At 44.0% G+C, this 24,396-nt stretch overlaps 4 protein-coding genes across 14 annotated transcripts; 2 read left to right on the forward strand and 2 right to left on the reverse strand.

Moving 5' to 3' along the window:
• Positions 1-105: 105 nt before the first annotated feature.
• cdc20 (cell division cycle 20 homolog) lies at positions 106-7,246 on the reverse strand. 3 transcript variants are annotated; one of them, XM_085930729.1, is made up of 11 exons: positions 7,132-7,246; positions 6,784-7,016; positions 5,331-5,473; positions 2,302-2,398; positions 2,077-2,202; positions 1,794-1,990; positions 1,613-1,707; positions 1,297-1,531; positions 845-970; positions 641-758; positions 106-450 (listed from the first exon to the last, which is right to left on the reverse strand). In XM_085930729.1, the coding sequence occupies exons 1-11, from the start codon at positions 7,206-7,208 to the stop codon at positions 275-277; spliced, it is 1,623 nt and encodes a 540-aa protein (XP_085786855.1). In that variant the 5' UTR covers positions 7,209-7,246; the 3' UTR covers positions 106-274. The 3 variants fall into 3 exon arrangements, with proteins under 3 accessions (XP_085786855.1, XP_085786856.1, XP_085786857.1); XM_085930730.1 differs by having other exon boundaries at positions 6,784-6,989; positions 7,132-7,243; XM_085930731.1 differs by having other exon boundaries at positions 6,784-7,204.
• An 841-nt stretch (positions 7,247-8,087) lies between these two features.
• Positions 8,088-12,791, reverse strand: LOC147046551 (uncharacterized). Of its 3 annotated transcripts, none has more exons than XM_085930507.1 (6): positions 12,343-12,791; positions 10,245-10,463; positions 9,690-9,947; positions 9,511-9,603; positions 9,107-9,124; positions 8,088-8,928 (listed from the first exon to the last, which is right to left on the reverse strand). In XM_085930507.1, the coding sequence occupies exons 1-6, from the start codon at positions 12,347-12,349 to the stop codon at positions 8,843-8,845; spliced, it is 681 nt and encodes a 226-aa protein (XP_085786633.1). In that variant the 5' UTR covers positions 12,350-12,791; the 3' UTR covers positions 8,088-8,842. The 3 variants fall into 3 exon arrangements, with proteins under 3 accessions (XP_085786633.1, XP_085786632.1, XP_085786634.1); XM_085930506.1 differs by lacking the exon at positions 12,343-12,791 and adding an exon at positions 11,510-12,093; XM_085930508.1 differs by lacking the exons at positions 9,511-9,603; positions 12,343-12,791 and adding an exon at positions 11,510-12,314.
• Positions 12,792-13,023: 232 nt separating this feature from the next.
• Positions 13,024-17,284, forward strand: ppp1r7 (protein phosphatase 1, regulatory (inhibitor) subunit 7). Of its 7 annotated transcripts, none has more exons than XM_085930500.1 (11): positions 13,402-13,510; positions 13,594-13,756; positions 14,107-14,202; positions 14,313-14,368; positions 14,550-14,615; positions 14,752-14,882; positions 15,011-15,173; positions 15,245-15,361; positions 15,481-15,585; positions 15,709-15,795; positions 15,870-17,284. In XM_085930500.1, the coding sequence occupies exons 2-11, from the start codon at positions 13,678-13,680 to the stop codon at positions 16,044-16,046; spliced, it is 1,077 nt and encodes a 358-aa protein (XP_085786626.1). In that variant the 5' UTR covers positions 13,402-13,510; positions 13,594-13,677; the 3' UTR covers positions 16,047-17,284. The 7 variants fall into 7 exon arrangements, with proteins under 7 accessions (XP_085786629.1, XP_085786631.1, XP_085786630.1 ...); XM_085930501.1 differs by lacking the exon at positions 13,402-13,510 and having other exon boundaries at positions 13,543-13,756; positions 15,870-16,058; positions 16,775-17,284; XM_085930502.1 differs by lacking the exon at positions 13,402-13,510 and having other exon boundaries at positions 13,543-13,756; positions 15,870-16,053; positions 16,775-17,284.
• A 175-nt stretch (positions 17,285-17,459) lies between these two features.
• Positions 17,460-24,294, forward strand: ubxn7 (UBX domain protein 7). Its single transcript, XM_085929335.1, has 11 exons — positions 17,460-17,613; positions 18,952-19,105; positions 19,200-19,264; positions 19,339-19,404; positions 19,732-19,844; positions 20,073-20,219; positions 20,377-20,467; positions 20,576-20,706; positions 20,829-21,318; positions 21,500-21,579; positions 21,799-24,294. The coding sequence occupies exons 1-11, from the start codon at positions 17,508-17,510 to the stop codon at positions 21,958-21,960; spliced, it is 1,605 nt and encodes a 534-aa protein (XP_085785461.1). The 5' UTR covers positions 17,460-17,507; the 3' UTR covers positions 21,961-24,294.
• The last annotated feature ends 102 nt before the right edge of the window (positions 24,295-24,396 follow it).

Genomic DNA, 24,396 nt, shown 5'->3' on the forward strand with positions numbered 1-24,396 from the left:
AAATCAAGCAAAAAAAGAATGCAGAAAATAATTACAGGTCTTTCGTTAATTAGTTGATCAGCGATTATTCCCTTGAATTTTTTCACTTTGAATTCATTTCACCCATTTATAGAAGCAAAACTCATTTATTAAAACGTTGCACTGTACAACAATTATGCAAAACAGTCTTAGATTGAGAAAACGAATGAAACATATGCTGTGTACAATGTAGGCAATGCACTTTGAAAACTAAAAATAGATTAGAACAGGAGTGCATTGCTGAAGTCTAATCGAATTATCTGATGGCTCGAGTGAAGGCGGAGTGCAGGGAAAGAGGTGTCTTGTCTTTGGCTTTTTGCTTGGGGTCCACCTCGAAGCTCTTCCACAGGCGAATGGTCTCATCTGCCGCCAGGCTGGCCACCATGGAACCATCTGGACTAATAGCCATGTTGAGGACTCGCTCGCTGTGCCCTGATTATGAGAGGGGGGGGGGTATTAATGCATCTGTTCAAAGTCAAATGTCTCTGCTAAAATGAATGGAAATGTTATGAATCCATTATATCCCCCTTGTGAGTCAGACCTCATAAGGAAAAGTTCAACTGAACCGGTGGCTTGCTTTCCATTTGACAAGACGAAAGTTGCCGTTGGAAGAAAGCCTTACCGTTGAGCTCTGTGACTTTCGCCATGGACGGGTACTTCCAGATGACCAAGTTATGGCGGGTGAAACCGTGTGCAGAGACCAGCTCCTTGTAGTTGGGAGCAAACACAAGTGCAGACACCTGAAATTTGTTCACATGTGTAAAAACAAGTGAATCACAAGTGGTGTACATTTGACACGTTCGGTTAGGAGAGCCGCATTGTTGACCTGGGATTGAGTGTCGAGTGAGCTTATGCAAGAGCCACTATTAACGTTCCACACACGGATGTGGCAGTCTGAGGTGCCGCCGCCTGAGGCCAGGATGCTGGATTGCCATGGACACCAAGCTAAAGCCTGCAAGCGCACATGCTCAATTCATCAGCTGGGAGGAAAATGGCATTGAAGTTATCTTAAAATTTACATTTGGAACATAAAGGTTAGAGCAAAAGTGCTAATACTAAGCATACCAGCTGTATTAAAAAGTGGCGATATTTTCCAGAGGAGAAAGAGACATTTGAGATTCTAATCATTTCAGTTTAAAGTAACATTATAAAAATAATTACATTTGAGGGGATACAAAAAGCTGAGAATATAAGGTTGAAGTTATCCAGTAACGTTGTGATTTTTGTCATCCCATTGGTTCACAAGTATGTAGCAGAACAAACAACTGTGCTGCCCACCTTGACCGCCCCCTTGTGGAGACTGAGCGTGCGCAGCGGCTGGGTTACAGCAGTGCGGCTCTGGGCCACGTGGGGCCAGATGCACACCAGGTTGTCATTGCCGCCGCTGGCCAGGTAGCGGCCGTCTGGCGACCACTGCAGGCCGCACACCTCCTGGGAGTGGCCCCGCAGTGTGAAGATGTGGTGCTCCGCCACCCTCACGTCGTGGTGGTGAATCTGACCCGAGTGGCTGCCGCTGGGACAACGATCACAGTCTGTGAGCAACGCGGAGGGGTGGGGGCAGGACTGCTTGAGGTTTAGGAATTAGTCAAAGTACCTGGACAAGATGTGGCTGTTCCAACTCAGGCTGCACACTCGTGCAGAGTGGCTGTTCATGCTTCGAAGACATTTCTCTTGCGACACGTCCCACACCTACCAAGAGACAAAGCAGGTTGCAGTTTCAGAGAAAGATTAGCTGAGGGCTGGAATAAAACCTTAAATCCACCCTTTAAACTGACTTGGACTGCACAGTCGCTGGTGCCAACTGCCAGGTAGCTGCCCTCCTTGGCCCACGACAGGGAGGTGATGTAGTCGGCCTCATTGTCCAAGGTCAAGAGGTGAGTGATATTCCCCTGAGCGGCGTCCCACAGGTAGACACTGTCACTGAGAGCCACCGCCATAATGTTGCTGCTGTTCCAGTCCAGCAGATTCAGATCTGGGGGCGGTAGCAAAAAAAAAACCCCAAAAAAACAAAATCACCAGAATGTAGGTCGACAACGCTACCGGCGAGGCAATACTTACAAAAATCATCCCGAACGTCGGGCGCGTCTAAGATTTTCTCGGCGGTCGAAGATATGTACCGCGTCTTTTTGTTGGACATGGGCGTTATAGTGTGACTGTAGACGGACTTCAAGGAGCTGTGCTGGCCTGGAGAACAAGACACACAATTTACAGTTTGGGTCTATGAGCCCATTTCTGTTCCATATAAATTTCCATTTGCACGATCAAGCACAGCGGCAGCATTACCGTCCGGGTTGATGGTTGGCTTTCCACTGAATTGCAGGATGCGGGCCTCTTCCAAATTACATCCATTCAGCGCCATGGACCACATATTTTGTTGTTGCTTTAACAACATGCCAGAGTGTCACGGAAAGCATTAAATTCACACTTCTGCACGATACACTGCTGCGTGACGTAGAGATGCACCGATCCGATATCTGGATCGGATATCAACAAAATAGATGGATCGGGTATCGGAAAATGCAGCCGATTTGTGACCTGATCCTTTCCTTAATCTATTGGGACGCGGGCTACGTCATACGTCAGCAGCACGTGTGCCGCATGCCACGAGAGTTTTCTAAACAAACGCAAACATGGAGCGAACGAAAGAGTCAGCTGTGTGGAGGTACTTTAAACTGAACACGCCAACTAGCTTGACAGCAGTTTGTAATGTCTGCAAAGCTAATGTTGCCAGGGGTGGTGGTAGTACTGCCAGTTATAGTACTACCAATTTAATTAAGCATCTCCAGAAACACCACGCAACGGAGCACCAGGAGTTCCAGCAGTTGAGCAGATCAAAGGGAGCGGGAGGTGGACCTACACAGCAGTTTACGTTAGCAGATGCACTGCAAAAACAGGAGAAATTCCCAGGCAATAGCGCAAAAGCTATGAGAATTACTAAGAAAGTGCTGGAATTCATGGTTTTGGATGGACAACCGATGAGTGTTGTTGAAAACTAGGGCTTTCGACGTTTACTTGAGCACCTGGAGCCACGGTACAATTTGCCATCGTGCAAGTATTTTTCTGAGACTGCATGTCTATGTTGAATTTAACTGTGCACTGGCTAGACAGGAATCACACCCCTCGCACTGCTGTGCTGCAAGCTAAAAACTTCCCCGGAGCACACAACGGTGACACAATTTCGACTGCCATTAAGGCAATGCTTGATAAGTGGAATATTCCGCTCAACAAAGTGCATGTCATTCTCAGGGACAATGCTAGCAATAGGAAAAAGGCCATGGAAAAGATGGGAGTGTGCAGCTTGGGCTGTTTTGCTCACACACACACACACACACACACACACACGACAGCTCGTTGTTAACGAGGGGCTACTGTCTCAGCGAAGTGTGAGCAATGCGATTGCAAACGGCCGACATGAAACATTTCAAACATTCTCCACTTGATTATTCACGGCTATATGACGTCCAACTCCAGATGCAAATGCAACCTAAACGCTTACAACAAGACGTCAGAACAAGATGGAACAGCACCTACTTCATGATGTCTGCTGGAACAGAAGCGCATACTACGTGCCTATGTTGTAGATCATGATCTGCCCACAACACTGACTGCTAACCAGTGGGCCTTGCTGGAGAAAACTAGCACTGTTTTGGAACCATTTGAAGAGCTGACCAGGAAAATAAACTCATCCACCGCTGATGTCATTCCAGACATCACTGTCCTCAAGCGCATCCTGACCAAGGAAGACGAGGCAAATGCTGGCATTAAAACGATGAAAAACACCCTGCTCCAAGCTGTCAAACAACATTTTGACTCAGTAGAAGATGAGCCTCTCTACGCCCTGGCCACTTTGTTGGACCCAAGATATAAGGACAGGTAAGATATTTTAAGCTAACATACTCAACAGGCCGTGAGCTATTAGCTGTGATATAATCACAACATATCACCTGTCTGAAGTGAGCTATTGCTTTTATGTAACAGATTGCAGTATGGCAATATGAAAGTTATAGACACCTAAGCTGTTCTATGTCTGTTTCAGATACTTTACAAGTGAGACCTCTACCAAGCATGCAAAAGATGCACTGTTGAAGGAGCTTGAAGACAGGAGCTTGACCAGCACAGCAGGAGCAGCGGAGGCTTCACAGCGACCAGAGAAGGCCCCTCGGATGGAGACTGCAGCAGAAGCAGTAGCAGCTCCAAGCAAGAGCAGATTCATGGAAGCATTTGAGCAAATTCTGAAGCAGGGTGAGGATGCAGGTGCAGCAAGCAGCTCAAGCCCTGCAGTTAACTGAATGAATATTTAGCTGAGAAAACCATCACTGCATCAGACAGCCCATACAATTACTGGGAAGCCAACAAACATCGGCTACCTGATCTTGCTGCTACTGCCAAAAGGTATCTCTGTGCCCCCTGCACCAGTGTGGAAAGTGAGCGATTGTTCAGCACAGTTTCCAACACTGTGAATGACAAGCGAAACAGACTGACTGCATGCAGACAAGAGCAGAAATGCTTGTCTTCTTGACAAGGAATTTGTCATTGCTGCTTAAGTGAGCATTAATGAGGGGGTGAGACTGCACAAGTTTCAGAGCACCAGGCCATGAATTGCACTATGTAGAGACATGTTTACATTGCTTGATTATTGTATTTGACCATGTCACTTGTCTATTCTCTTGTCCAGATGCTATATTTTATTTTTAATTCCACTCTGCACTTTCAGTATTTAGAAATAATTTTGAATGTTTTCTTTTGTGTTCGACTAAGCAGAGCTTGTTTTCAGGGAGCACTGCTCATTGCTGCTTAAATGAGCATTTAGAGCATCAACAGGTCATGAGTGGTGTGGAACGACACCTAATGTTTACAGGTTTACTATTTCTTTTAATATTTGGTTACTGTGTGCTTGATCACCCTTTCTATATTTGCCCAGTGCAGTTTCAGCTGCAACATTTGTATTATTATTATTTATTTTTATTTTTTTTAAAGAAGTTTGTATCCTAATTTACTTGAATTTAAATGCTGATACACTTTATTGCTGCTGTTGCACAATTTTTGTTACAAATAAATAGTTCATTACATTAATCTGCTTTATCTTGTTACATTTTGTCTTAGGAAAGAACTGTGTAGTCATGCCTGATGCCATTGCCTTTAGTCTTTTCTGTTCCACATGCAGAGGTATGTAGCTTGTTAAGTCAACCATAATATCGGATTGGTATCGGGTATCGACCGATACGCAAAGCCACGGCATCGGTATCGAAACTGGAAAAAGTCGGATCGGTGCATCTCTAGCGTGACGTCAAAGACAATTTGAAAGCGCTTGCCACTGAAGCTGCTGAAATTCCATCTTCCTTGGGTCGAAACTCCTTCAAGAGCAGGAAACTTGCCACTTCCATTTGTTTTTCATTACGGACGGGAATGAAGCGGTCCTCTCCCATCATCTTTGATGGAGTGACTTTACGTCTGCCTATAGGGGAGATAAAAATACATCTTGTATTCATATGAAGGAGCAGCCATTTTGTCACTTGCGATCAACTGAAAATGACATCACGGTTGCTCAGGTAACAACCAACCACAGCTCAATATGCAAACATCCCATGATAATTCCTCCATGCTATTTTAAGACGCTTGCCCCCCCCCCTCCCAATCTTTTTTTAATTAACTCTTAAATCAATCGGCTAGCATCTCTTGTATTGGTTGCACCAACAAGTCGTCACATGGAGCACGCATTTACCACGCGCGAAGCTGACCTCCGCTCTGAGCCCATAACGCAAACTTTTCTATGCCAGCTTTAGGTTAGTATGGTCTATGGCGCGTTGTGACATACATACCAATTTGGGTTATATCAGCACCACAGGAAAGGAACTCCGCCCTAACATGAGGAATAACTGGAATTTGAAACCCAATTTTGAAAGCATAATCCCAGATCAAAAACCAAAATTTAAAAGTTTGTTCATTAATGCATGAATCCTAGTTTAGGACCCTTGACTTTAACAGTGTTTTAAAACCCTGATTTAAAAACAATCCTCTCGGGTTTTTTTTGTTTTTTTTACCATTTGTATAATGTTGTAGCTCTTGCTCTTGCAATATTATCCAAGGGTTTGCGTTAGTTCAAACCCCCACAACAATATTTCAACTGGGATAAAAGCTGTAAAAACATGCCTAGGATGTATTTGGATAGGGTATGTCTTAATCGCGGGTTGTCACGTACTGTGGGGGGTGGCTGTTGGAGGGGTACTGTAATATTTTAGGCTCTCCATGACGCTTTGCGAGATGGAGTCTGCACTAAAAAAAAAAAAAGGCAAACTTTCTGGAATATAGACTGTGTTGTCATAATTGCAAATTGGCGTTTGTGAAACAGTTAACAGAAATGGCTTTTAAAATGCTGCATTTTCTCTCCGAGATTTAGAACGGCAACTCTTAAATTACGTACAAACTCGGTCAAATTGCAGGCGTAGTAACAGACGTACGTCGTAAACCAATGACCCCCATTTTCAAATCAAATCAAATAGAATTTTATTTGCCAAGTTTGAGCATGCCACACAAGGGATTTGACTCCGGTACATCTCGGCCACTATACAACATTTAGGTAGCTAACAACATTTAGGACATGTGCGAAAATTGACAATTATTCTCAAACATCCCCTGATCTTAAACTCACAAGAGGGCAAGGAAAAACTCAAAACTCCTACTAGGGGAAATGGGAAACCTTGAGAAGAGATTTTGTACACATTACAACTCATTTGCGAACTATCAAACAACTCCTGAGTGCTTTACCTGGCGTCCAACCAGGCGTCTTTGTGGTGTTCACGGAGGTGTTGGCATACTTCACTGGGGACAAACCGCTCGACAATGCGTTGGACAAGCTGGCTTTCCTCTGCCAGCGGGCAATCGGGGCATTGGTGATGGGGACGTCCACCTTCAGCGTGTTGCCGATGTCGTTTTCTATCCCGAAATGCGCCATCTGCAATGCTTTCCCTGGGCTGATCAATATTGCACGGTAACGCAGCCTTTAAAGGGGATCGATTAATAGCTAATGTCAACTAAGATTTACAGAATATAGTGTGGGGGGGGGGGGGGAGTACTAACTACTTAGCCTCACCCCACAAAACAAGTTTTACTCACACTCTGCACCACGTAAAGTGAAGAACACTCGAAGCCTCGTTGTATCGTTTGAAACTTTTGAAAGGACGCCACAACATTTAAATCTATCAGAAAGCCGCATTATTGGTTGAACGCTCAACGGTCGAGGATACGCAAACGTGATTGGTGAATCTGATACGTGCATTTCCGGCTATAGATGTGGAATGATGGGCATTCAATAGAACGGCGCCCTCTATTGCACAGGAGGTGGTATCAGTAATGCATTTAGAAAAAGTCATTTGACCCATTAATACGTATAAGAGTTGTGTTTGTTGATTAGATAAGGCTTTATTTATTGCTGCATAATACACATATTTATATGAAAGTCATTAAATAATTCAAATAGTCGAACGCTGGGATATAGAGAGCTGCTCCCCAAGTTTTCTTCCTTCATACACCTGATTGAAATGGTCAGTCGTCAATAAGATTCTACAGAGCTTGCTGAGCTGATTGAATGAATTGTGTTGAGGAGGGACACTCCCAAAACAGGCCCGGACTTGCCTAACCCTGATCTAACTTGTTACTTTAGTAAATATGTTCCAGGCTTACCTAACTTCATCCATCCATTTTCTGAACCGCTTAGTCCCCACGGGGGTCGCGGGCGTGCTGGAGCCTATCCCAGCCGAGACGAACAACCATTCGCACTCGCACTCATACCTAGGGACAATTTGGAGTGCTCAATCGGCCTATCAAGCATGTTTTTGGGATGTGGGAGGAAACCGGAGTGCCCGGAGAAAACCCACGCGGGCTCGGGGAGAACATGCAAACTCCACACAGGGAGGGCCGGAGGTGGAATCTAACCCGTACCCTCCTAACTGTGAGGCGGACGTGCTACCCAGTGCACCACCGAGCCGCCCGGCTTACCTAACTGTCATCTAATTTAAAAAAAATTTGACTGAACTTGTAAAATAGCTCCCAAAAATTATAAACAATGGCAGTCATTGCAAAAGCAATTTAATGAATGTGCATCAATGTAGATAAATTTAACAAGTGAATCATCACAATTGAACTCTATTGGTTTAAAAATAAAGGGCAATGGCTCATTTCATTGCAAAGGCAAAAAGTGAGGTCGATCTGCATTGCACACATTCAACTTTGATTTAACATCAGCATGCAATAAAATGATCTTGAATTCAATTTACAAAATTACAAACCCGATATTAGCAATTCAGTTGATGTATCTTAGATTAAACCCTACATTTTACATCTCTCAATATTTGGCAGAAAGGCTGAGATAGGTGAGTCAAAATGACATTTGGTGTGAAAACAGCATTGCTTTTCACTCAGCATACAAAACAAAACAAAACAAAAAAAGGACTTAACAAATGTGTTTACAGTTTGTGCCCAATTCCTCATTAATATTAAGTCTGATAAACACAGACATGATAAAGTGCATTAAAAATTGTCCATCTAGTGGAGCAGATAAATGTAATTTTTGGTTCAAAATCCGACTTGACAGCCAGTGTATGGAATGAGGCATCGGGCTGGGTGTCCACCTCAGTCGCGCTTCATTGTTGGCTGCGAGTGCACACAAACTTTACAGAAAGGCAGAAAAAAGATAAATAAATTCTTAAAAACTCTGATGTGAGTGGAAAAACCCGGTGACACCCGCTGGCTCATTCAAATGTCATCCAAGTAAAGCCCTTCGGCTGGTTCACAGTACACTACATATTTTCCTAGTTTTGTCTTTGAATCATAAGGTTCGATAAGCAGTGCCCGTTTTTCCTGCATGGAAATCTGCCATGTCCTTGGGTTGGTGTACAATTGAACCAACACCACCTACAAGAGAGAACAGATGAGCCACAGGGTTGACCAGTTGCTCCAGTAAAACAATAAGCCAGGTTAAAACAGTAACAAGAAATTAATGTGTGCAGAATGTACAAAATATTCAACTTTTGCCACTAATCATCCATTCAGTGCTGTTCATAGAGAATTGTAAAGAATGTTGTTTTCTTACCTCCAGGGTACTGCCGCTCTAAGTGGAGATAAAGAAAGAAAAGAAAAGACACATGACCATGCTTTGAATTCTGGGGGAGAGCAAGACACATTCCTCGAGACTTCAAAGTTGATTTTGTATTCTATGACATTGAATGGAGTGAGTCTTACTATAAGGATAGAAGTCAGCAGCCCCGACACACAAATGTTTTGATTGAGCCAATGTATAAGTTCTAAATCAGAAGAAACTCAAGCCATACCACGAACAAGTCCCAAGAAGTTAAAATACTCTTTGATTGTTTTACCCACCCAACATACATTTGACACCAAATAAACTCAACTAATACCCCAAAGCCAGCTGATGTTACGATAGACAAAACAAATTATACATCAGTCACTGTGAAAGAATGTAAATGACTCGCTCACCTTGTTGTTTGGAGATAAAAAGGCTAAGAGCTATGAGCCCAATAAAAGCCAGTACACTCAAGATTGGAATAAGAAAATGAGGCATCATAATCCCTGGAACTCACAAACAAACAAACAAACAAACAAACAAACAAACAAACAAACAAATAAATAAATAAGATAACATAGGTGTACTCCACCTGGGTCTTCCCCAGAAAGGTCCAGCCTTTGCACTAGATTGACACATTGGTCCCGAAGGGAGATCCCCTCCCTCCCAGGGCTCCCCAAAGCCTGTACCCATGACGCTTTGAGGGCCGTCGCTTGCGCCGTGTGAGCTATCCAGGCCCTGCCGCCAACCCGGGACAGGTAGGGTAACCCGTCGTAGAAAACCCTGTCGGCCCAGTACAGTTCCAAGCCCTCCAGAATGCAGTCGCGGGAACGGAGGACTGTGTGGTTTCCTGTCCACAAAGACATCCATCCATCAGTTTTCTCAAGTGCTTGCCCTCCTTAACGTGACGGGTGAGGTGAAGCCTGTCCCAATTGATTTCAGACACGTCACAAGTGGCAAACTCAGAAGAACAACCATTTACAGTGTCATCTTTGGTTGATATAGCCTTCAATGAATCGAACATGCATGTTTAGAATGAGAGACAAAGTCAGAGTAGCCTGCAAAACTACACTCAGAAGGGTCAGAGCTGAATTTTGAACCTTGATTATGAAGTGGACTTCCTAACCACGAGCCCGGCGTGCCTCACCATAGACGCCATAGGAATTCGATTCATGTGATGTCTCACTCGATAACGCAATCTGGTTGGCGAGGAGCCTCAAAGGGTTCGAATCAGTCAACATCCTTTGAATGATGCCGTCAACTTGACGAGTGGCGCGGGTATAGGGGATCCCGTTGAGGAGGACCCGCTGTGACACGGGCCGTGCCCCCGTCGCCATCCACTGCTGCAGCTGAACTACCGCAGTGTCTAAACAGAAAGAGAAAGAGAGGTGCTTTCAGGTTAAGGGGATTGAATGGGAGTTAAAATGTAACTTTCAGTAAGCCACAAAGTTGATTATTATAATGTGGATTTAAAGAGCCAATGGAATGTTCTAAAGAAGTGTAAATGCAAACAGCTGCTTCCTTTTTTAAATTTACTGTAGGTGTCATTTTTTTTCGAGAGCACTTGGCCTCACTAGGACTGGTCTGAACAGGATCCTATAGTATTGGTAAAGAAAAACATAGTGCCATTGTCAAGAACAATGAAGTTGTTTCTTCAAACATTTTAATCATGCGTGAATGATGTACAAATTGGAATTAAGAGAAGGAAGTTCTATTCCTTTGTATTACTAACAACATATTTTTATATGCCCACTCTCAATAGCTTTTGGGCGCTTTACGGTAAAGGCGAAAAGGTTAACTGATCAACTATGCCCCAAAACATATTTTGATAACGGTTAAGGATGGATGGATGGATGGATGGATGGATGGATGGATGGATGGATGGATGGATGGATGGATGGATGGATGGATGGATGGATGGATGGATGGATGGATGGATGGATGGATGGATGGATGGATAGATAGATAGATAGATAGATAGATAGATAGATAGATAGATAGATAGATAGATAGATAGATAGATAGATAGATAGATAGATAGATAGATAGATAGATAGATAGATAGATAGATAGATAGATAGGACAGACAGAAACACTTGTTCACTTGTGATTGTTTTATTGTCTTTTGTCTCTGTCGGTAAGCATGCTCTTTAGTTTCGACTTCACTTCTGACTGTTTTATTGTCTTTTGTCTCTGCAGGGACGCATCCTTTCTTTTTTATCGAACACACCTACGTGAACCTCTGCGCGTTCTAATTTTAATAGTAGTTAATATTCACTTCAGTTACACCCGACAGCAACAATAGCTAAACTTGAGTCTGTACAGCAGGTACAGGTTGTCTCTTATCTCAATTTTGTATTTTAATTATTTGTTTTAAATTATAGAAATTAGTGAATTACAAAGGTTTCTCACCTACTGGTCCTGGCAGAGCCAATGATAGACGGGTCAGGATCCCAAACACGAGAATGTCACTAAACTGCATCGCACCGAGTCTCAAAGTGGAAGTAAAAGACTATACGAGTACACTTAACGGACTAAGGGAATGCACGTTTAAGCCATTTACAGCGTGCAAACAGTAAGACAAGTCAACCCAAAAGACACCAACGAGGGAGCGCACCGTTCTGCTCCGCCTATCAAGAGCCTTTTTGTAGTTTTTGTAACTAAAACTCCCGATTATGGCTTGATTGGTTGAGAGCGCAGAATGCACAAATAATCTCCGCCCACATTGATTGACTAACAGGTTTGAAAACCTTCTGTTGGCTCTTTAGCTTAACATATTCACGAGAAAGAGTTTACTTTGCCTGACACTATGACAATATTGTTCCGCAGAATCGTTATTACATTTACTCGCCAGCATGCAAACCACAAGAAATTCAACCACAAAAGTATCGTAGCAACAGAAAGAATAACAGAACGAACCTTTTAGACATAATAATTTTTAGGTGGTGTAAACCATGGGCGTAGGTTTATAGAGGGATGGTAGGGATATATCACAACCAATATTTGGGGAATACAAAATAGTCCCTACCAATATTGACTGTTTTATTTTACCATCCATCCATCTTCTATACTGCTTGTCTCCACGGGGGTCGCGGGCGTCCTGGAGCCTATCCCAGCAGTGATCGGGTAGTAGGCGGCGGACACCCTGAACTGGTTGGCACCCAATCACAGGGTACATAAAGACGAACAACCATCCGCACTCACACTCATACCTAGGGGTAATTTGGAGTGCTCAATTGGCTTACCAAGCATGTTTTTGGGATGTGGAAGGAAACCGGAGCGCCCGGAGACAACCCACGCAGGCACGGGGAGAACATGCAAACTCCACACAGGGAAGGTCGGAGGTGGAATCAAACCGGTACCCTTCTAACTGTGAGGCGGACGTGCTAACCAGTGTGCCACCGAGACGGCTGTTTTATTTCAATACAGCGAAAACCTATATTTACAAATGGAAGATTTCAGCACTACGCAGTGGTAGCATTAATTTAAAAATAATTTTAAATTAGTTGTTTTCAAAGGCGTATGTTTGGTCTAAGCTTTGGAAGGGACATTACAACTTACTAGTCAACTAGTTCTTAATCTAGTTATTCACTAGTTTGTTGTGCAGTCTACACTATATACAATATGAGATATTCACATATTTGGGTTGACAATTTCAATGGCCCTCAGAAGGAATGATGCAGTCCGCGACAAAAATTAGTTTGACATCCCTGCTAGAGCATCTGCCATGGTAAATTCAAAAAAGGGCTAATAATACTTAAGAAAAAAAAGTGTTGATGACTTTCAGATTTTCCAAATCGGCTATCCTCACTAGCTCGCAAAATGCTCATTATTATTATTATTATTATTATTATTATTATTATTATTATTAGGAAAAAATCCGCGATAATGCGTGTTAGTGGCGCAACCTTGCGGCGCGCCGTCGCAGTACATAAATTCCTTCTGATTGGCTGAGCCGTTGCCAGGAGTGTTTACAGGAAACATGGCTTCCCTGTCTGTTGTAGAGCCCCAAGAAATGGAAGGTGAGTAAATAATGTCGGAACACCGCCGCCCCGTATCAACAAGCAGCTAGGTCAGTGTCATTTATGACGACGAGCGACGCTTCAACCTCACAAGTGTATTCGAAGTGTCGTTTTCGTGTGTATAACAGATGTTCAGCCCACGTTTGCTAGCTAGCGTGCTAACAACAAGGCTCGCTGGCTGACGCCGAACCTGGACCACGTTGTCCCCAATAATCCATATCCGATCCCGGCGTGACAAGTTGGCGCATACCGGGGAGGTAATGGTGTAGCGAGCGTTCTTCTTCAAACTGTCTCACAACGCGCAGTATCTATGGCAATTTAACGACGCGAACGGCGGGCGGAAAAACAGGCTGCTACGGAATGATGGGAGCACACCCACACTAAGCAATCGGTACAGATTGTTGCTATATTCCATCGGTAACGATAACCAGCCTGGGTGTTTCCTTTGTGTTATGTCACCGCTTTCGTTTTAAGATTACAGTGTCCTGAGACAAACGTTAACGGGGTAGGAAGAATGGTCGAAGGGTGGACTACAACAAGGACGGTTTGAAACGAAGGATGGTCGGAGGTGAAAGTGGATGCTATACAAAAAAAAAAAAAAAAACAGAACACGGAAGGGATGACAGTTTTAAGGATGGTATGAAAGGAAGGATGAATGATTGGAGTCTGTTTCCTCATCCGCCTTTACATCGAGTGCCCCAAGGTTCCATTCTAGGGCCCATTTTTTTTTTCTTTTTTTACCTGCTCCCCAAGTGCAATTGTACCTCCCACTGAGTTAAAGGATGACAGTTATTTTCTTTGGAACTAGTTATGTTACTAATACCCCAGTACTTCTTAACTCCTTTCCCTCACCATATCAAGCTTACCGATCTGGGTGTAAAAATTGACCAGGATTGAAATAGTTATAGTATAGTTATAGACGGTTTAGTTTAAGGAATTATTACACAAATTTTACAGCATTATGGTTCTATTTTGTGTCACTTGTAGTGGATCGGAGGGGAGAGTCAGAGGAATCGGGTGACGACGAGACCAGGAGGAAGAGCATCAATGGCGACATGGACCCTAATCAACCTCCCGCCACGAGTATGTCATCCAATCAGCGGCAGCTCTCACATGCGATGTTTCTGGTCCTGTAGTCCAGGAATGGATGCCCCCCCCCCCCCACTCATATGTAATGATTTCTTTCACTCTAGATAAAGAAGAGTCTCCCGTCGACATGGACACCATCATCCTAGACCCAGAGGAGGAGGTGAGTGGAAGTTGTTTGACATATTATCCCTATCAGGCAACATATTTTGAGTCCATTTGGCCATATTGTCATTTTCCCCCCACAGAACTAGGGATCTTCATATTGTGAAATCTCGTTGTGGATTTTCCCCTTCACCTCAGTATGAAATGGCTAGACTTATTTATAACTTATTCATTTACAGGATGTTGACCTTGTTCATTGCCGTATCGGAAAAATTGAAGGACTGGAAGTGCTCCAGAAAGCAAAAGTAAGTCCATAATCCATTCAGCAAGGGTTGGTGTTCAATGAACACAAACATCTATCACCAAATTCTATGAATATATGAATACAAATAGAAAAACACAAAAAATGCAGTATTGTGAATCTACTCTTTGTCTTCACAGACCCTTTCCTTACGGCAAAATCTGATTAAAAAAATTGAAAATCTCGACAGTTTGAGCTCACTGCGAGAACTCGATTTGTATGACAATCAAATCCGCAAGTTGGAGAACCTGAACAAGCTCATTCAGTTGGAGTAAGTTGGGATATTAATTGTAAACAGTGAACCCCTGGGCCCTGGTGGCCATGGCACGACGATCTGGACTAGGAGCACAGTGTTAATTGAAATTTCATTTTGGGGGGGGGGGTTTCCCCCAACTGTAGGCAGCTGGATGTGTCCTTCAACGTTCTGAGGAAGATGGAAGGTTTGGAGCAGCTGACTCGGCTGAAGAAACTTTTCCTGCTTCACAACAAAATCGGCACCATCGCTAACCTGAGTCACTTCCCCTGCCTGGAAATGCTGGAGCTGGGCTCCAATCGCATTCGAGTATGTTTGCTGTCACGCTCGCCAACGTGTCCATCAACTGCATTGTCATTGGCCTTCCTCTGTGCGGGCAGGTCATAGAGAACCTGGATACGCTCACGTCTTTGCAAAGCTTATTCCTCGGCACCAATAAAATCACCAAGCTGCAGAATATGGACAGCTTACACAGCCTGACTGTGTTAAGCATTCAGGTAAGCAGCACCAACTGAAGCGGAGCGTCTTGCATGTCAGGACGGCTTACAAGGGGAGACGTGTTTTGGTCGAGCAGCCGAAAGCTAATTTATTCCAACTTCTTTGCCTTTACGTTCAGAGTAATCGGATTACTAAAATGGAAGGTTTGCAGAACCTGGTCAGCCTGCGAGAGCTCTACCTCAGCCACAATGGCATCGAGGTCATCGAGGGCTTGGAAAACAATGTGAGTCTAGCAAACGCCAAAAGCTCTCCATTGTGCACTCTGCTGCTCGGGGGGATGTACGACAACAGCCACCACTGCAAAGTGTTTTCCGCTTTCACCCAGCTCGACTTTCTCTTTCTTCAGAAAAAGCTGACGACTCTGGACATTGCAGCCAACAGAGTGAAGAAGATCGAGAACATTGGCCATCTAACGGAGCTGCAGGAGTTCTGGGTAGGACTCTGAAAAGGCTCCCGCAAAACATAATTTTGCAAAGTGTCCTAAATTAGCGCCGCCTCTGCCCTCAGATGAACGACAACCAGATCGACAATTGGTCGGATCTGGACGAGCTGAAGAACGCCAAATCCCTGGAGACGGTCTACCTGGAGAGAAACCCGCTGCAGAAGGACCCGCAGTACCGGCGGAAGATCATGCTGGCGTTGCCCAGCGTGCGCCAGATCGACGCCACCTTCATCCGCTTTTAAATCTGCAGTATGGTACACGCCGTCCACCCCAGCATCAAGCAGCACCTCCACTCGCCACTCACCGAATCATTCTCGCTCCAGATACAGAATAGACGGTGAAGCTTCAAAGTATGCGCTTCTTCACAAGTCCATCCATGGGATGGGAACGTATTCATTATGGCACTGGGAATGAACTGTCTAGTAGCATCTAATCCATCACTTTGCTATTGTCGATCATGTGGCCAATTGACACATTTGTCTGATTATGAAAGCGCTAAAAGAGGGATCGGATCGCTCACCAAAGAAAACAATTCATTTCAATCAGAAACAATGATTTGATGTGAGAGTAAATTGAAGTTGTAAGTCAAGCCAGCGCCAGCCCAAAAGTAGCTACACACTTGGAAGGCGATAAATACAATCAACAAATCTACTTTTTGCGCTGCCTGAAGATCTCGCAGTTAGCTTATTGAAATAACTCCCTAACTACGTAATAAACTTTTAAATCTGAAGATGCATCATTTCAAACGTATTTGCAAATTTTGTTTGTGTGTGTTATTGACATAATTTACAGCAAAACGCGACAAATGTCCCCCAAGCTCGCCTCGTCCTTCATTTTGCAACTAAGTGACACCTCTCGTCAAATAAATCTTACAAGAATGTAACATTTGTGTCTATCTGGGATGGTAAATAATTTTTCACTTTTTTGTGTAATACAGATCACAACTTTTTTTTGCTTGTTTTGTTGTCAGATTCGTTTGGAGTGCTTCACAAAGGTTTTTACCTCCAGCTCTGAGAATGGATGATCAGTTTAAAGATGCTGCTATGACACATTCTGTATTATTTATTGACAGTTGCACTCAACTAAAAAAAGCTGAGGGGCTGTTTGTGTGGTGGTCTCTTTGAAATGACTTGGACAGCACGAGATTTGATCCATGTATACATATATAGCCTACTTTGTTCATTTGACATCATGGCTAAAACAACAGATTTTTTTTTGTGGGGTTAAAAGTTGTACACATTTTAAGACATTATTTTATGCTTGATTTTAATGGTCTCACAATGTCAAGTAATGGATTGAAAGAATGTGTGTGTTGCCAGTGAATTTAAGTGGTTTAAATCAAGTGATCTTAAATTGTCACTGAAAGAGTTAATCTGACATGCCATTTGTTGTTTAAATAATCTACACCACAGGGTTTTGGGACTTGAAATGGAATGTATTATGCAAACAACAATAAATGTATAGTATTACTACTTTATAAGGTTTTGCTTTTCATTTTTGATTTTTGACAGCGGTGGAAAATACATTAAGTTTTTATACGTGTTGAGTAAAAGTTTTTAATCTTTAAACTCTACATTGGAAAAGAAATATAATTTTTACTCCTTTGTAAAAGTAGTCTAATTACTTTTGCGTAAAATAACTACGACTCCCACAATACCTCGCCACCACTCGCGCCAGGCTGAAAGGCAAAAACTCGTTTACGCATGCGCGACATTTATGTTGTTGTTTGTGGCGGTAAGATGGCGGCGCACGGAGACACCGCGGCCCTGGTGTTGAACGGGTTAATACAACAATTCACAGCAATAACAGGTAAAAAGCAGACTTGGTTTCCAGTCTAATTCGACGGATGGTGTGTGGTGGGCGTGCGGGAACGGCTCCCGGTGTCGAGACTGATAAAGAAATGCGTGCACTGTTGCAAGAAGGAACGTAAAATGTGGCTGGTGCTCCTCCGCTGTCAGTCAGTTGGGGGGGGGAAGCACAGCCCGTGTTAACTGGCCAACTCCAATAAAAGACTCTCCACTCGTCAATGGGTGCAAAACCTAAACCTTTACGACAACAATTCAACCTCTCCTACGTAGTGCTTAGTAGCAAGTTACAAGTAACTAATGGGGAGCCCGTAGCTGGGGGGGGGGGGGGGGGGTCTGCCACTTTTAGACATCGCCTGTTGTGCGTAATTGCAGAATGGAAGTCAAACATTTGCCTTCCTCATCGTCATCTCGTGCGCCATTAGTCACCTTTAAAAATAAAAGTGACTGGTATTTAAACCACACGCGTCTCGGTTTATTCTACTACAAGCACCTTAAAGATCCGCACACCCCATTAACGGTTGCTCTTGTGCACGGGAAGAAATCGACTAGAGAGTGTGTAAACTTTATTTCACGTAGACATGTTTGATGGGTCCATGTTGGGAGACTAAAATGCGCATGCGCGGCAAGTGGCGGAAGTGTGAAACGACTGCCGCGTAGGAAACGTTTAAAAACCACGACAATAGTAACACATTATAAATGCTCGGTAACTTATTGCAGCATTTTTACCCGCGGCATCATGTCACGACGTGATGAATTTCACGTTTTAACCTGAAGTCAGGGTTGGGCTACTTAAATGGGGCCACAATTTCTCGGCGCTACTGGGTTGGGGGAGTTACATGTGACCACGCTTTGCTCTCCGCCAGTTCCCAACAAGATTTATGAAAAAAATGCTATTTTAATTATGGACAAAATGCATGCACGTGTGAAAAATACATCCACTTAATATATTTAATTTTTACAACACATTTTCCAATGCATGTGTAAAACTCCCCTATCCTGATCCAAGAACAAAAACCCTTTGTTATATGTTCAGGTATGCATTCCTGTATGCAAGAATTTTGCTGCTCCCTGGTGGCCAAGGCTAGAACACCACAAGGAGCTGCATAAATATGCATACTTTCATGATGCACTGTTTACGTCTTTTCATTGTGTGGTTAAATTAGCCAGTGGTGTTGGTGCGGTAGCGTTCAAGAAAGCTTGGTTCACTATCCACCTCCAAAACGAGTTGATTCCACCAGTCATTTTAACCAAAGCACGTCATACATGTGTTATTAAGACAGCTTTGAGCTCATCTAAATTTTTGAAAATGCATAATGTGCCTCCTTGAATACTTCACCAGGGGCTACAGAGAGTGTAGGAAAGCATATGTTGGAAGCATGCAACAACAACTTGGAAATGGCAGTGACTATGTTTCTGGACGGTGGCGTGGTGGCTGAGGAGCCCAGCACAAGCTCCAGTTCGGCATCATCCGGCAGCAGAGTTCCACCTACCGAGTAAGTGCTCCATTTCATCTCAAACTTTATTTTTCTCTTATAAATAATGATCCATGTGATGGGATGCTTTTTTTCTTTTCTCGCGTGGTCTTAGTGAAGTACGAGCGCCCATTCCCCAGAAGCAGGACATACTTGTGGAGCCAGAGCCACTTTTTGGAGGTATTCCAATACATTTTCATCACATCATCCTTGCAAGCAAATTGTAAATTTTGGAGTGTCTTGTGAACCTTCAGTGCCAAAGAGAAGGAGACCGGCCCGATCCATATTCGACGGCTTTCGAGACTTCCAAACAGAAACAAGTGAGTCATCTTGAGGCCCGAAACGATTGATCGAATAACGTAAATAATTTGATAAAAGATCGGAACGTTTAGCCAGCTAACAGCTAGCTGCTAACCTGACCTCATAAGTCTACACTCTTATTTGCTGGCGCCCATGTCATTCACCAGGCCAGGTCCCGCCCTTTAAAGTCACACAGACTCAAAGTCGCCAATATGAGAGTACGTAACATGGGAAAGGTGACCCCAAGTGGACAATGATACTACGTATAGCTCCTCGCATGCACATCTTGTTTAACCCCCAAGTGACTTCTCTTTTCATCCTCTCACTTGTTCTCCATCTCTTTGCAGTCCGCCAGGAACAGGAGTTGCGTAACGGCGGCACAGTAGACAAGAAACTGAGCACCCTGGCAGACCTTTTCCGTCCTCCTATTGAGCTGATGCACAAAGGCAGCTTTGAGACGGTAAGGAGTCGCATACAAACCTACATTGCACACACCTCCGTTCTCTTTGTTGACCTTTTCTCAGAGGGATGCGGGCGGGCGGTGGGCGTGCTGCAAACAGAATAGTGGCAAACTTACAGGCCTTGAATTTGATGTCTTCACATTCAATTTAGCAAAAAGCCGTCACTCAAATCACATCGCAAGTTGTCTCAATCGGATTGGCTGTCGTGTCTTTACGGTCCCCGGCAGGCAAAAGACTGTGGCCAGTTGGAGAACAAGTGGTTGATGATCAACATTCAGAACGTTCAAGATTTTGCTTGCCAGTGCCTGAACAGAGACGTGTGGAGTAACGACGCCGTCAAGACCATCATTCGAGAGCACTTTATATTCTGGCAGGTATGCACGCGGCTTCACGTCGAGCCCCGATGTTTGCTCGGCGCTTGTACGGCCGGCCGGCAGAACAAAAGAGCTTGTGATTACGTTGAGTTACTGACAACCAAGATCCTAACACAGAGCAAACTAACAATAGTCTTCGTCTCAATGCTTGTCGCAGGTATATCACGACAGTGAAGAGGGCCAACGATACATCCAGTTTTATAAACTCAACAAGTTTCCGTATATTTCCATCTTGGATCCCCGCACGGGTATGTGTTTTGCCGTTTTGTTTCAAGCCGAGACCCGCCGTCACATCTCGCATAGTGGGATGGGATCCAATACTGTTGTGAACCATGCCGTTCTGTTTGGCCACTTAGGTCAAAAAATGGTGGAGTGGAACCAGCTGGATGTGGCGTCCTTCCTGGAGCAGGCCACCGGCTTTCTGGCACAACACGGGCAGCTGGACGGGCCGTCCTGCCCGGCACCGCCCGCCAAACGAGCTCGCTCTGTGGGTCTCTCATTTCTCCCATCAAACCCTATTGAGCACCCCCACCCCTCCTCCTCCTTTCCCTTTTGCTTTTGTTCATCCTTGATTGTTTTTAGCAGCTGCACTCTTGTTTTCTGTTCTAGGAGAGCCTGATCGATGCCAGCGAAGACAGCCAGCTGGAGGCCGCCATCCGGGCCTCTCTACAGGAAACGCACTACGAGTCCTCCAATGTTCTTGACGTCCCCGACTCTCCCAGGTCAGAGGACGACTCAGAGGCCGAGCCCTTCTCCGACAGCGAGGGACTCATTTCGGTCGACGGTTCGGACGGTGAAATGCCGGAACCCCCGAAAGAGAAAAGTTCCGGCAGCAAACATCCCACACCCGCCATCCCCACGGCCGGACCTGCCCAGCATCGCCTGCATCCCGATAATACGTCTTCCTGTCATCGGAAATCTCCGTTTAAAGAGAACAACCACAGTCATAAAAAGGAGGAGAGCAAAAAGAACCACCTGGAGCCGTCGCTCGCCGGGCCTCGTCAGAGCCACCCGGACGCAGTGGGGAACTCGTGTGCGGCGCTTGCTGACGGTGTGGGGCCGTCCAAAAGCCCTGAAGACGACTGTCCTGAAGACAATGGTACGATTCCTTGAAACATGAGTACTCTGGCCCGACCGATTCATTGATTGACCAATACCGATTTTTGCCTTTCTTTTTGAACACATAATAAATTACAAGACAATGATAATATAATTCAAATGCCTGAAATTCTAATCTTTAATGTTGACAGTGTTAAATGACCAAAATATTTCTTACACAGGTCCCAAGGCCAGATTGATGCTTCGTTACCCAGATGGACAAAGAGAGCAAATATCGTTGTCTTCTCAAGCAAAACTTCTGGTAAGCATTGCCCTCCTCCTCATTGAAATAACATGAAACCAAAATCTCTGAAAGAATCAAAGGGCCAGTCAGTGTGTTGGAACTTTATTTGGCTAGTTGGCTGTAATGTAAAATGTGGAAAAACAACTCAAACGCCCCTCGTTGAGCATCCCATGTTATTTATGCTCTTGTATTTCTGTTCGTGATATTGTTTCTAACATAACGCTATGTGACTTGAAGGCGCTGGTGAGACACGTGCAGTCCAAAGGTTACCCCAACGAATGTTTCGAACTCGTAACCAACTTCCCGCGGCGGAAGCTCGCCCACTTGGACTATGACATCACGCTGCAGGAGGCGGGGCTTTGTCCGCAGGAAACTGTGTTTGTGCAGGAGAGGAACTAGCCTGTAGCGGACTCAACCGACCATCATGGACACTAAGAGGGTCTGGGGCCGGCCGGGTTGGTGGAGGCTCATGCTGGTTTAGGAGGCTCTCCTTTCCCTTCTCGTGATACCGGCCGGCTCCTTTGGCCAGTACCGGATGCCGACAACTCTTTGAGTTCCTAATAGGATTCAGGTCTTTATTTTCCTCTGGATTCCAGGCCCATCGGAATAGAATGACCATAGTAAAGATCACGGCCCCATCCTATTCTTACATATCAGGCTTCAGCAGAGAAGACTCCCGAGTTGCTCTTCTAGTTTTTTGCCGTTCCGAGTTCTCTCCTCTGCATTCGTTCATTCAGACACAATCGTGGAATTTTGAAAGAAGAGTGCATCAATCAGCTTTATACTCTCGTTTGTATCGCTCAATTACAGACTTATGGACGATGTGTCACTTTTTTTGTGTAAAGCCCAACTTTTGATACGGAACGACTGAAGGCCAGTGTGCGTCTCATCAGTCGCTTGGACTTTTGCTGTACAGAGATGGCTTAGAGACACACACACACATACACTGAGATCATGCCGTTAGACATTGTTTCCTCTCTTTCTTTACTTCTTTTTATATGTTGCCAAGAAAATACACCCATGATAAAATATAACCAACAAAAAAGAAAGCTCATTTGTTTGGTGTCTTGTTCACTAACTCGGAAGAAAAATTCCACATGCAAAATATGTCACCTTTTTCTTTTTATAGAGGCGTATTCTACTGGTGCATTTGGGCACAGGAAAAAATATTTCATGATTAAAATAAATACGCAAAAAGAAGCAAATGGGCCACAAATGATGGATGGAATCATCATTAAAAGCTCCGTGAGAACCTCACAGCTTACCCCAGCATCACACGTCTCTACGGATCTGCAAACTCTACAAGTCGTTCAGTGTGTTCAAAGTGTTGCCTTAGATCACTACTTCCCTATTTACGTGTTCCAACAACAAACGGGTTGTCATCCTTTTTGGAACATGCTGCTAAAAAAAAAAAAAAAAAAAAAAAATAGGAAGAAAGGGACTTTCAGCTGTCCAAATAGAGGACTTGACCCCTCACTGTGCACAAATGACCGTTCATAAGGGCTTTTTGTGAACAAAAGTTGCTGGAGGCCAACCAGCACCATTGATAATAAAATCTCCAAACGCCATCCAAATGCAACATGCAGTTAAACAGATTTGGAATTCTGAAACAACTAATTAGGCTTGATTGTTTTAATCACTTCATACTTATTGCATCCCTTTGGATATAATGTTGAAAGCACACACAGTGCATTGAAAAAGGCGACACACTTTAAAATGTTAGATTTTTCTGTTTCTCTTGATATTTTTGTCTGTCTTGATAGATACTTAAGATGGGGGGGGAGTCAGAAAAAGCCTTTTTGGAACAACTGAACGTCAATCAGGCATTTTGAGTGGAGGCAGGGTGTACTGACTCCCATTTATTTCGAGTTGCAAGGAATTGGGTCATTTCAAACACAGCCACATCCCCAGTTAAGAAGGTGTGCACACTTATGCAACCACATTGTCTCATTTGTTTTGTTTTTAGTCAAACATCCATTATGCAGCATTAGGTTTGCATTTACAATATGTTATTGAGCAAATGTCCCGCTTTCAACAAATTAGACAAGAGATGGATCAATAAGGCGGGAACCTCAGACCCCATTCAGTGGGTGTGCCATTGCATAAGTGAGTGTTAACCCCATTTTGGGGTCCACCTTTGACCTTTCGGCTGATTCTCTGAATGATGTCAATGGAAGTTAATGTTTAGAAGGTTTACAAGAGCCACCTTTTACACAAGAGTCCACAGTTGCGCAAGGACGGACATTTTCTGTCTGGTCTGAGCACATTCCGTAGCTGTCCTGGGGATTAGTAAATAAAATAAATTGGTGAAACATTTTAAAGGTGACAGGCCACTACAAAAGGACTAAGCTAAGCTAACTATTAGCTTATCCGGCTTATGCTTTTTACAGTGATGTTGAAAGTCGCTATGTGTATCTTACTTGTGATAACATCTGCTTGTTTTTTTTTTTTTCCAGCCACACGTACACACACACACACACACACACACACCACACCACAAGACAATTACTCAAGGTAATCCTTTTACAAATATCTGATCATTAGGCCTTTGCTGACTCAGCAGAATGATTCAATCTGGCCCAATACATCTTTATCCCCGCTTGTTGTCGACCCAATTATTTTCCGAGCAGATCATCGTGGAAAATCACTATTGACGCACACCGCGCTATAATCGCTCATGATTTCTTAGAGACATTGTGTTTTCTCTAAGTTTTCTCGGAAGGAAGGCCAAATCACTCTAGCACACCTCACACCATAGGATAATCGCTCAGGATAATCTAAGTGGCATATGATAAAAAGGCTATTTCATCAAATTATCCTCATGTGTGTGATCTG

Source organism: Syngnathus leptorhynchus, chromosome 14 (genome assembly GCF_054491065.1).
Source record: "Syngnathus leptorhynchus isolate UIUO chromosome 14, UIUO_Slep, whole genome shotgun sequence".
In the NCBI taxonomy this organism is placed as follows: Eukaryota; Metazoa; Chordata; class Actinopteri; order Syngnathiformes; family Syngnathidae; genus Syngnathus; species Syngnathus leptorhynchus.

Excerpts from the sequence above, each read along its gene's own strand:
- cdc20 (XM_085930729.1), bottom strand. The coding sequence starts at position 7,208 with ATGTTGTGGCGTCCTTTCAAAAGTTTCAAACGATACAACGAGGCTTCG. Across the intron at positions 2,203-2,301 it reads GCCAACCATCAACCCGGACG|GCCAGCACAGCTCCTTGAAG; the intron begins GTAATGCTGCCG and ends CTTGTTCTCCAG. Across the intron at positions 1,708-1,793 it reads CCAGCGACTGTGCAGTCCAA|GTGTGGGACGTGTCGCAAGA; the intron begins GTCAGTTTAAAG and ends GTCTCTTGGTAG.
- LOC147046551 (XM_085930506.1), bottom strand. The coding sequence starts at position 11,579 with ATGCAGTTTAGTGACATTCTCGTGTTTGGGATCCTGACCCGTCTATCA. Across the intron at positions 10,464-11,509 it reads GGCTCTGCCAGGACCAGTAG|ACACTGCGGTAGTTCAGCTG; the intron begins GTGAGAAACCTT and ends CTTTCTGTTTAG. Across the intron at positions 9,604-9,689 it reads CCTTTCTGGGGAAGACCCAG|GGATTATGATGCCTCATTTT; the intron begins GTGGAGTACACC and ends TGTGAGTTCCAG.
- ppp1r7 (XM_085930500.1), top strand. The coding sequence starts at position 13,678 with ATGGTCGGAGGTGAAAGTGGATGCTATACAAAAAAAAAAAAAAAAACA. Across the intron at positions 14,616-14,751 it reads AAGTGCTCCAGAAAGCAAAA|ACCCTTTCCTTACGGCAAAA; the intron begins GTAAGTCCATAA and ends TTGTCTTCACAG. Across the intron at positions 15,362-15,480 it reads TGACTGTGTTAAGCATTCAG|AGTAATCGGATTACTAAAAT; the intron begins GTAAGCAGCACC and ends CTTTACGTTCAG.
- ubxn7 (XM_085929335.1), top strand. The coding sequence starts at position 17,508 with ATGCGCGACATTTATGTTGTTGTTTGTGGCGGTAAGATGGCGGCGCAC. Across the intron at positions 20,220-20,376 it reads AGCACTTTATATTCTGGCAG|GTATATCACGACAGTGAAGA; the intron begins GTATGCACGCGG and ends TGCTTGTCGCAG. Across the intron at positions 20,707-20,828 it reads CCGCCAAACGAGCTCGCTCT|GAGAGCCTGATCGATGCCAG; the intron begins GTGGGTCTCTCA and ends TTTCTGTTCTAG.